This window comes from Hylaeus volcanicus, chromosome 9 (assembly GCF_026283585.1).
Source record: "Hylaeus volcanicus isolate JK05 chromosome 9, UHH_iyHylVolc1.0_haploid, whole genome shotgun sequence".
Taxonomy (NCBI): Eukaryota; Metazoa; Arthropoda; class Insecta; order Hymenoptera; family Colletidae; genus Hylaeus; species Hylaeus volcanicus.
The window spans coordinates 1,055,384-1,066,872 of record NC_071984.1 but is presented as its reverse complement, the minus strand read 5'-3'; the positions used below and the strand labels follow the sequence as shown (position 1 = coordinate 1,066,872).

At 39.0% G+C, this 11,489-nt stretch overlaps 2 protein-coding genes across 8 annotated transcripts in view; one reads left to right on the top strand and one right to left on the bottom strand.

Moving 5' to 3' along the window:
* The window catches only part of LOC128881970 (sex-lethal homolog), a 31,714-nt gene extending 26,198 nt beyond the window's left edge, over positions 1-5,516 (bottom strand). The window contains exon 1 of one of the 7 annotated variants that reach the window (XM_054133452.1): positions 5,080-5,516. In XM_054133452.1, the coding sequence (XP_053989427.1) occupies positions 5,080-5,126 (47 nt within the window). In that variant the 5' untranslated portion in view covers positions 5,127-5,516. Of the gene's footprint in view, positions 1-120; positions 364-390; positions 584-742; positions 885-5,079 lie in introns of those variants that run through there. The other 6 variants (XM_054133453.1, XM_054133454.1, XM_054133457.1 and 3 more) reach the window with 6 other exon arrangements.
* A 1,309-nt stretch (positions 5,517-6,825) lies between these two features.
* On the top strand, positions 6,826-10,207 carry LOC128881969 (condensin complex subunit 3-like). Its single transcript, XM_054133450.1, has 7 exons — positions 6,826-7,029; positions 7,110-7,906; positions 7,989-8,523; positions 8,590-8,889; positions 8,954-9,322; positions 9,398-9,910; positions 9,993-10,207. Exons 1-7 carry the CDS (start codon positions 6,922-6,924, stop codon positions 10,107-10,109), a joined length of 2,739 nt encoding a protein of 912 aa, XP_053989425.1. The 5' UTR covers positions 6,826-6,921; the 3' UTR covers positions 10,110-10,207.
* Positions 10,208-11,489: the final 1,282 nt, after the last annotated feature.

The window sequence follows — 11,489 nt, the reverse complement described above, 5'->3', positions numbered from 1 at the left end:
AATAAGACTGATTGGAGTTGAATCTTTGCAAAAGGATGCAGTGCTTCGATTAAAGGGATCACAGAGCGTCTATGACCAAATAACCACGAAACAGAAAGTAGATACTCGTAAACTAAATACCTGCATCATAACCTTTTCGCACATCAACATAACAAACCCAATGCAATGCTAACTCGATGGAATAAATTGGTAAACATTGAACAAACGTATACTCATCATCCTATGGCAATTTCCACATTAAAAGAAGCTAGAATTCGATTTTCCCTTTCTACGTTCCCTTTTCCTACACATTTATTAAATCTCAAAGAAGAAAAAAAAAAGGAGTGGGGGATACACGCTGGGAGCATTTCCGCGAATTCGACGGAGACGGTTTGTTTATTGTTTACGAACCGAGTTTTACTAGGCGACGGTGAAAACGTGTTACATTCTACGCGAAGCATCGAACTCGTTCGCGGTGGTTTGCTACGATCGCGGAATGGAAAGAACGGTATCACTTTTCGCGAGTGAGGGTGGCCCCTGTGGCCTTATTTTCAAGAGGCCCGGGGAAAAGCGAACGGCCCGGCGGATTCGTGAATCGACCAAGCTGTCAGAATACGGAGGAGAGGAAAAGAGGGCACGGGGACGCGTCCGAGAGAGAGAGAGAGAGAGGTGGGGGGGTGAGAGAATGAGCGAGTGAGTGAGGGGGCGGGGGTGAAGGGGCCGGGGAGCGATGCGTGAGAGTGACGGAGAAAGCGATACGTACCGAAGCAGGAGGGAGGCCAGTCAAAGAAAACGCTAGTGGGAAAAGATCGGCGAAAAGAGCAGCACCGCGCTCCGCTGGTGTCACGCGCGTATGCGACTCTCTCAGTGCACGCCAACAATTATATAAGCTCGTAGCACCATCGCGAGGAGTCCGCGCGTTACGTTATCACTGAGACGATGGAACAGCACTCCCCGATACGTACACGACCCCCGGAGAGGGATAGCTCGACGCACAAGGGAACGAGAAGCGGCGAGCGAACGAACCTCGGACGAAGACGAGCAGCGCGAAACGAACGGTACGACGTACGCAAACGTACTGAGCCCCAGCCCTGACCTGCCTCGCGCGGCACCCTATCGCGCCGCGCTACCCCCACCACCCTCACCGCGGAAATGTGTAACGAGCATGCGCGTTCGGGACACGGGATGGCCCGCTTAAATTTCCACGGGTGTTTACGCGATTTCTATGCCAATTTCTACCCTATTATTATTCCCTTATTATCGTCCACTGTTGATCTTAACGTTCCCTATAGTACTCTATAGTTCTATATAGGTATCTATAGTTCTTCTATCTGTTACTCTTCTATGTATCTGTCTTCTTTATCCGTAGGAAGAACGGAAACGAAAGACTGCGTACCTGTGGCCTTGGGAATTTTTATATTTTGAGGGATGGGAAGGTTGATCCACGCGAACGATTACTATTATAATTGCTAGACTGCGGATGTTTATGCAAATTCGTATTTTAAATAAAAGTACGTTTTATTTTTTAAAGATGTAAAATGTATATTATTGTATGTGTATTATATTATGTATAATAAACATATGAATGTATATTATATTGTTCATAGATGTTCTCGTAGATTTTCCAATATTTTTGTTAGCTATAAATGCACTGCATCCATAGTCTACTAATTGATCCACGACAGGCCTGCTTCTGTTGCGCATAATTTGTTATGTATTATTTGTTACGCTGCATTATTTTGCATTATCATGTATTATTATGTATCATCGTGCATTACTTTCTGTTAGCGTGTATTCTTGCGTTATTCTGCAATGAGAACCGTAATATATAAGGTGTCCCAAAAATGTTGTAATGTTGTAACAAGAGGTGGTTCGGGAGGTGATTTGAAACAACTTTTTCTTTAGCGAAAATATTCTCCGAGGCTTCGTTAAAGAGATATTAACGGAAAACCCCGACCAATCAGAGCGCGCGTATACTGGTGGAGCGACCGCGATTGGCGGAGGCTACGCGCTAGGCGGCCACGCTCATACGCTACGCGGCCGCTTCGTCGGCATGCTCGCGCTCTGATTGGTCAGTGTTTTCCGTTAATATCTCCTTAACGAAGCCTTGGACAACATTTTCGCTAAGGAAAAAGTTGTTTCAAATCACCTCCCGAACCATCCTTTTGAAGGACCTCGAACATTTTTGGGACACCCTGTATTTGTTCTTATACAGGGTCTCTCAAAAACTCCGTAACGAAATATTCAAAGAAGACCCTATACATAAACAAGACGAAATATTTTTAAGAAGTGAGGATTGTTCTTGAATAATACTAGGCCTTGATTAGTATACAAGGTGTCTAAAAAATGATGGAGATTAGAATCCTTGAAAGAGGTGATTCGGGGGGTGATTTGAAACAACTTTTTCCATAGCGGAAATGTCGTCCGAGGCTTCGTTGAAAAGATATTAACGGAAAACACTGACCAATCAGAACGCGAGTATTCCGGTGAGGAGCCCGCGGTAGCCTATGAGCGCGGCCGCCTAGCGTATACGCGCGCTCTGATTGGTTAGTGATTTCCGTTAATAATTCCTTAACGAAGCCTTGGATAACATTTTCGCTAAGGAGAAAGTTGTTTCAAATCACCTCCCGAACCACCCCTTTCAAGGTGTTACAACATTTTTGGAACATCCTGTATATTTTGTTGACAAAAATATCGAACAAAAATATTATATTCTGTTTTATTAGTAACGAATTTTCCATTTCCTTTAGTAACTGTGCTCCAGGGAATTTTAATGGTGTTTAGAAGAAATCTAGGAATCGAATGATATTCCACAGAATAATTAACGAACATCGAGAATGATAATCTAAATACGTAAATATTTATACAATATACACAAATACGAATATAAATTATTAATACGATATATATCGATACAAATATGAATATACAAATGCAAATATAATTTATTAATGGAATAAATATAAACGAGAAAATAATTATCTAAATACGAAATCTGTATCTTGAATATTTTCAAAAGAACCCAAGTTAGGCTGTGCCCCACAAAGTGCGCACGAAATTTCAAATCACCAATTCTCGTTGCCCGTTAAATATTCTATAGAATATTGAATAAATAAGTTATATTTGTATTTATATATATTATATATTATTTATATTATTTGTATTTATATATACAGGGTGTCCCAAAAATGTTGCAACACCTTGAAAGAGGTGGTTCTGGAGGTAATTTGAAACAACTTTTTTCTTAGCGAAAATGTTGCCCGAGGCTTCATTGAGGAGATATTAACAGAAAACCACGACCAATCAGAGCGCGAGGCGGCCGCGCTCCCCGACCAATCAGAGCGCAAGTATGCCAATGGAGCGCCCGCTGATTGATCAGTGTTTTTCATTAATATCTCCTCAACGAAGCCTCGGACAACAATTTCGCTAAGGAAAAACTTGTTTCAAATAACCTCCCGAACCACCTCTTTTAAGGTATTACAACGTTTTTGGGACACCCTGTATATACAAAGTGGAGATGATTTGAAACAACTTTTTTCTTAGCGAAAATGTTGCCCGAGGCTTCGTTGAAAAGATATTAACGGAAAACACTGACCAATCAGAGCGCGAGTATGCCTGTGGAGCGGCCATGGTAGCGTATGAGCGCGGCCGCCTAGCGCGTAGCCTACGCTCCATCGGCATACTCGCGCTCTGATTGGTCGGGGAGCGCCGCCGCCTCGCGCTCTGATTGGTCAGTGTTTTCCATTAATATCTCCTCAACGAAGTCTCGGACAACATTTTCGCTAAGAAAAAAGTTGTTTCAAATCACCTCCCGAACCACCTCATTCAAGAACTTCCAACATTTTTGGGCCACCCTGTATTGCATAAATATTTACGTATTTATATATTCCTTTCTTTTTCTATTTATTTCCATTATTTATTTCATTCATTTACATTCCTTCCAAATACCGTTAAAATTTCCTGTACCACTTCCATGAAAGTGAAAATAAAATTCTTGTTTCGAACAAAATTTCGAACAACGAACAAATTATTACGAATAAATTATTTCAAGGCTAGCACGTGAAAAACTTTCCTTCGGATATTATACTATGGAAAAGAAAATTTCATTCGACTTATTTTTGTCGAGAGATCCCTCGATTTTGGCCGAGTTGTCTCGTATCGATGCCAAGAGTCGCCCTTCGATATATGTGCGATAGGACGAACGACTAGTCTTAAAAACGCATTTTTTAATTAAATGCATTAATATTTCAAACGATGCTAAATTAACTAATGCATAAAACAATTGTATATAATTCATGTATATTGCTCATAAGAACTGTATAAAAAAACTAAATTGAACAACGAGTGAAACAATTTTATGTAATTCATATGCATCGCATACAAGAACTGGTATTCGTGCCTTGGTAATGGTTCCATCTCAACGATGCAACGTAACGTTGTTCACGCGCGAAATCGTAAAAAAAAATAAAAAGAAAACCAGAAAAATGAAACGATATATGTATATCCCCGCAGCAGAAAACAAACTCTTTCGCTTCCTGTTTTGGGGGGCGCGTGCGCGCTCGTCATTTTTTACAATCTATTTTGTTTCAAGGAGCGAGGTTACTCTATCAATCCTTGAGATTTCAACAAATTCCCCAACATTTTTACACCGTCGAATATACGACGAAATTATAAACATTTTTACGAGTAAAAAAGAGAAACAGTTACTCGTTCAGAATTCATATTTCTTCCGAACTGCACGGGTCCGCTATACTGCATTGCGCCTATTGCGCACTGCGTTAGTCGCGATCCAATTGCAACCAGTTCGCGTAAAAATTCTAATCGTATCCGAACAAAAATTTTAATGTAAACGAGGCGTAACTAGCCCGAAAAATAACAAGACACCTCCACGAACGAGAAGTTCCAGAAACGCAGATACGCGAATTAGGAATTTAAAGAAAAAAAAAAAATGTAAACAGGACCTTGTTACGAGTCGCGATTTCTAACCTCGATCATAGACTCCACAGCAGAGATAAACCAAACCGATCTCCACGCTTAGTTTCTAGTTTCTAATCGGGAGAAAAATTGAAAAGCGTCGTTTCCTCGAAATGTAAAACTCACCCTATTTGAGGATTAACCTTGACTTCGTTCTGGTCGTAAGGATCCATGTTGCACGTTCGCACGGCATGCCAGCGAAACTTCAAAACGTCTTTCGTCGCGGAGGATTTTTCATCTTCGCGTGTCAGGTCGTGTCACGTTCGAGACGACGCGTTCACGACGCGTACGCGCATTTTAACTATCAACTATCTTTTTATTCGACGACAACTATCTTTTTATTCGACCAGCTATTTAACCAAGACTTCGAATACGAACGCAGACGAATCTGCTTTCAGGTTCTCCGAAGGGAATTAATGTTAGCTCGATCCTCGCGAACGTGGTATGAGAGGCGTACTGAAAGAATTCATCGGGCTGAAGCTGCAAAGTTAACGCCACCTGAAGTTTCGTAACGTTGATAGATGAATGACGAATAACAAAAGCACAATTCGACTTTTTGTAAGCGAATTGCGCGTGCACTTTGCATTAAGAGATACTAAGAATACGTTGATGTATGTGCAGCTGGGTTATGTGTGGGCTTGTATTAACGGAAGTCGTGAAGGTTAGGTTCGAGCATTTAAAGGGACGTATACATGAATGAACATATATATGTGTTCCCTTAAATGCTCGAACCTGAATAATGTAAGTTGGTTGTGGAGGTTAGGTTCGAGTATTCAAAGATAAATATACAGGGTGTCCCAAAAATGTTGTAACACCTTGAAAGAGATGGTTCGGGAGGTGATTTGAAACAACTTTTTCCTTAGCGAAAATGTTGTCCGAGGCTTCGTTGAAGAGATATTAATGGAAAACACTGACCAATCAGAGCGCGAGGCGGCGGCGCTCCCCGACCAATCACGTTATTGATACGATACGGATACGAAACGGCACGTTACGGATATGTGGAAAAATGTTGACGGTCCTTGAAAGGGGTGATTCGGGGGGTGATTTGAAACAACTTTTTCCTTAGCGAAAATGTCGTCCGAGGCTTTGTTACACAAATATTAACGGAAAACACTGACCAATCAGAGCCCGAGTATCCCGGCGGAGCGCCTGCGATTGGCGCAGGCTACGCGCTAGGCGGCAGCGCTCATACGCTACCGCGGCCGCTCCACCGCCATACTCGCGCTCTGATTGGTCGACGTTTTTCTTTAATATTTCCATAACGAAGCCTCGGACAATATTTTCGCTAAGGAAAAAATTGTTTCAAATCATCCCCTGAATCAGCTCTTTCAAGGATTCTAATCTCAGCTGGCTACGCAGCGACCTGGCGCAACCAGCCAATCCTGGCTCGAGTTTATGCTCTCGCAGCTGATCGCGCGCTAATCGGGCTCTGTGATTGGTCGGTGTTTTTCGTTAATAATTCAAAAACGAAGCACCCACCGACATTTTTGCAAAGGAAGTAGTTGTTCAGAATCGTCTCAGCTACCCTCTATTTCCGTCTCCTATGCGAGGTTTGGAATACCCTGTACATTGCCCTATATTTATCCCATATTTGTAAAATTATGCAGGAGTAATTTAGATACCCCTTTTTAGTTGCGCGTATACTTCACTGATGCCGTGTTCGCCGCGCATGCGCGAAAAAACCCGCCATCACTTTTGAGTATATATATAGAAATATTGAGTCTACATACTCATGCATTTAGCCATAGACTATAGACTCTATATAGATGTCTAGCTGCCTGATGAATTGCAATGGCAACGTAATATGGCGGACATGGCTTCACTCTATTACTTAATTACTCGCTAGATGGCAATACCATCGCGCTACCGGTTGTTTTTTTAAATTATAAACATTTGAATAACGTTTACGACTGTTTACGACCGAATGAGTAGAGTATCCAACAGCTGATAAATAGATTTCTAATAAGTATGAGACGAAAAATGATCGTAGCGATGAAGGAGATATTCTACAATGTGCAGTTCAACAGAAATAGTCACAAAAATAATTTGAAAAGGTTAAGAAAATATTACGAGCAGGTATACACAAATTATTCAAGTAGATTTATAACGTTCTAGTTTAAATATAATTGTCATTAATTCTTCCTTTTTTATTTCAGAGCGAGTTGTCGAATTTTTGGGAAATATTTGTGTCCTGCTTTAAGCTTCCGCTTACTAACGGTCAGCATCATCGGCACATTGAATATACTCTAGAATTCGTTGCTAAGTTTGCTGCTAGCTTATATACAATCACGGATAACGAGTCGCAAGAATCGGTGTGTCCTTTTCTCGTTAAGCTGTTTGATTTTCTTTTGAATAATCACTCCGTGAAGGAGATGGCGGTACGATATCGCATTTGTCAATTTTTAAACATATTACTGTTTTCTATGGGCGATCAAGCATTCATAGATGATGCTCTGTGTGACAAAATAACCATCTCTATGATGGATCGCTTAATAGATAAATCTCCAAAAGTCAGGGCTCAGGCGATCGCTGCTTTGCATAGACTTCAAGACCCTATGGACGATCAATGTCCGATCATAAAAATGTACATGTTCCACGCTTCTAAAGATCCTAAATCAGAGGTTCGCAAAGCAGCACTGATGTACATGGGAAAAAATCAAAGAACCTTGCAGGTAGCGTTAAGACGAACGAGAGATGTAAACGAAGGCGTACGTAAAATGGCGTACGAGTTCATTAGTAAAATTACTGTTAGATCTTTGTCTATTACGCAAAGGGATCGTTTATTGAACAACGGTCTGAAAGATAGATCTGAAATAGTTAAGAAGTGCGTGGAAAATGTTTTATTGCCGTCATGGTTAAGACATTACGACGGGGATTTTATAAACTTAGTGAGGGCTCTGGATGCTGAAATTGGTACGGATGTGTCTGTTCTCGCTCTAGAAACATTATTCAAGTATGGATTTAATTTATACTTAGTTACGCGTGTAAATAAGTATTTATTTTCAGTAGTAAATGATGAAATTTTATTCAATTAGGAGAAGCGCGTTGAACACGTTGATAGAACAGTTACCTATAAACAAAGAAACAAAATTAATTCCACTAGATAAGTTAACTACGGAGAATGTATTGTATTGGAGATGTTTACTAAAATATCTTTATCAGAACAAATACACAGAAGAATTGGAACAAGTTGTACCCGAATTATCCACGTTCTGTACATACATCTCTGATTTTCTAAGTTCAATGTCTACAAACCAAAGCGAGATATGGGTGAATCACATGCAGAAGTTCATTCTTTTACAATTGTTCGAGATAACGACCACGTACGATCTATCCGACGAACTTGGACGAAAGAAATTGAAAGAATTGATATGCAACAATCTGTTGAGCAACTATTGGTCCGTAAAAATCATTAAATGCACAGTGACGCACTTACAGAAAGTTATACCGGATGTAAATAGCAGAATAGATACCTTAGCTCATATAATCAGTGACATCAGATTGCCTTTGAAAGAACCTTCTCAAGTTACTCAGATCTCCGAATACCAACTGGACGAGCTTAACGTACAAGTAAGTAACTAATATAAAAATAAACATTCGAATCAGGCTGTATTTTCAACGAGCTGGGCTTTCCAGACAGCAAGACTCAAGGTGAAATTGTTGGTGCTGAAAGATGAAGAATACGAAGCTATACAGGCTGGTCAGTTTTTGAAAGCGGACAGTCTGCAGAAAGAGATAAACGCTTTGAATCAAGAAATAATAAAATTGTCAGTTCGTCCTCCTCCTCCAGCGACACCTGTCGAAGAGATCAAAGAGAAAGACGATCCTGAAACGATGATTAAATGCCTGAGCATAATCTGCACTATGATGCAGCCTATAAATTCGTTGACACCAACTCTTAGAGGTCTGATGCAAATAGGGTTCGACAGCTTAGAGGTGAGTGGTCGTTGTCTCTCTTGTATTTGTTTGCGATTGATTCGGTATTAATTTCTAATTTCAGCATCCAGACGATAACGTACGCGTACTGGCGATTAAAGTAATCGGTATCAATTGTATATTGGATAAGGAGTTGGCGAAGAAGCATCTCTTAACGTTGTTCCTACAGTTTTCTTTGGAGCAACAAAATCAAGAAATTTGGATCGTAACTCTGAAAGGGATCTTTGATCTTTTATTGGTGTACGGTCTCGAATATTTCGACATTGTAGTGAATCGAAACGAAACTATGAACAGGACTGCAAAATCTCACAGTGTTAGGTTATATTCAGATGCTGACAGAGAGGTTTCTTTATCGTCGACGCAGAGGATAGATGAGATAGGAGGAAATAATTGCAATTTTATCCAAGTTTTAGTGGGATTATTAGACAACGCAGTAAGTATCCATTAATTAAAAATTAACTAGACATTATAAATTAATTACTAAATGTCTATTTTCATAAAAATGCAGAACGAAGAAGTAAGAACGGTTGCCGGCGAAGGTATCGCGAAGTTGTTACTTCATAGACGGATAAATAGCTCTACTTTGCTATCAAGATTAATAATTTTATGCTATAACCCTGTGAACGATGGGGATTTTTATCTTCGACAATGTTTATCTGCTTTCTTCAATAACTTTTTAATACGTGTGCCTGAGGGACAAAAAATGTTTGAGGAAGCGTATTTACCGACGATGAAATTGTTGTACACTGCACCAAACACCAGCCCTTTGCAAGAAATCGATCCTTATCACATATCCAGATTTATACTGAATATGACAAGACAAGACATTTTTAAACCTACACCGGAAACCTACTGCGCCCATAATAATATTGTTTTCATTATTTTGGGGGAAGTGTTGAATCCAAATAATTGCATCGACCAAGAAATGCTCCTTCGATCTCTACTGCACTTGCATCTGAACATAGACAGCGATACGTTCAAAGAAAGATTACAGATAACTATACAGAAAGTTTCAGAGACGGTGAGTTATCTTGTACAAAGTATATAGGTTACTTCTAGAAGCGTTGGTTGGTATCGATATAATATATTCGTATTTTCTGTAGATAAACTCATCTAATAGACGACTAATGAAGTACATCGAACTGTTTGTAAGAAAATTAGAAACTCCAAACGCTGTCCATATTCCTGAGGATGAAGACACCGAAGAAGCTGATGATTGACAATTATTTCATAAGTTGTACTATATGAATATATTTTTATTTAATTTAGTTATGTACCATTGTCACGTGGACGTTTATTAAAATTTATATATTTGTTACGAATGAGAAAATTAATTAAGGGCCTCCTGCTCTTGATCGAGATGTCTAGAAAGTTTTCAAACTGATTTATGAAGATTGAGAAAAATGGAGTTGCTCGAAAGATGTTCAGGTGGGCTTACACAAAACAGCAACAAAAGTTTTAACAAATACACTTGGAGTATGGAACCTAAATACATATTTAATAGAAAAAAAATAGTTGAAATTGCGTGGAAAATAGGAGCTTGTATTTTCAATGAAGTATTTGGACCGGTGATGAAAATAATGGATTCCATGGGCAGTAAACTCAGCCTGACAAGGTTTAAGTGGAAGAATATGAAAATTTCAAAGAGCGGAAGGGATTTTGAGTGGTGCAGGCATCGCTGATTAAGTTAAGGTAAGACGTTTCATGAATTTTGAAGGTTGAAGTAGAATCTGGTTGTCGTCTGTTTTTCGCTCTGTAATAACAATTAGTAAGGAGATCCTCAAGGCTTTTTCTATGCACAATCTCTTTGATATTGATACTAGAATATAAATTCATCAATCTTCGTGTCTTCAGGAAGAATATAAAATAAACATTGAAAATTAAAATTATTTTGGAGATCCTTTATTAAAAAGGTAAATCAAGGTTTCAACAGTCCATAATTATTTGCACCTGAATGAAATAATACCGTCGCGCTATCGCGAGACATTTGACTTTCATATACGATCGACAACGTCTCAAAAATTAGTAAATGTTACGTCCTCTGATAAACAATGTTATCTAAAATGTTGAAACAAATGTTCGTGGTGCTAGGATAATTATTCATGAGCTGTATCTGCCGCGAGTGTGTGACAAACATGCTTTTGGAGACCAACGAGTGAAAACTATCGATATCTTCTAATCAGACACCCTGTATATCTATTAAAATACTTCGATATACAAATTTATATAATTGTTCATGCGCGAATTAACAGAGTGTATAAATTTATACGTTTTATCTACCGATTAAACGTTCATTTCACAGATGTTATATTATTCATTATGAATAACGAAATGTTATGTTCGACAAAGGAATAGAAACTAATGAGGAAACTATACAACTATAAAACTAAAACTATAAAACTGTACAACTATATAACTATGAAACTATATACCTATACAACCATACAACTGTAAAACTGTACAACTATGAAACTACGTAACTAGAAAACTGTACAACTATATAACTATGAAACTATACAACTATATAACTATGAAACTATACAACTATAAAACTATAAAACTAAAAAACTATGCAACTATAAAACTGTACAACTATATAA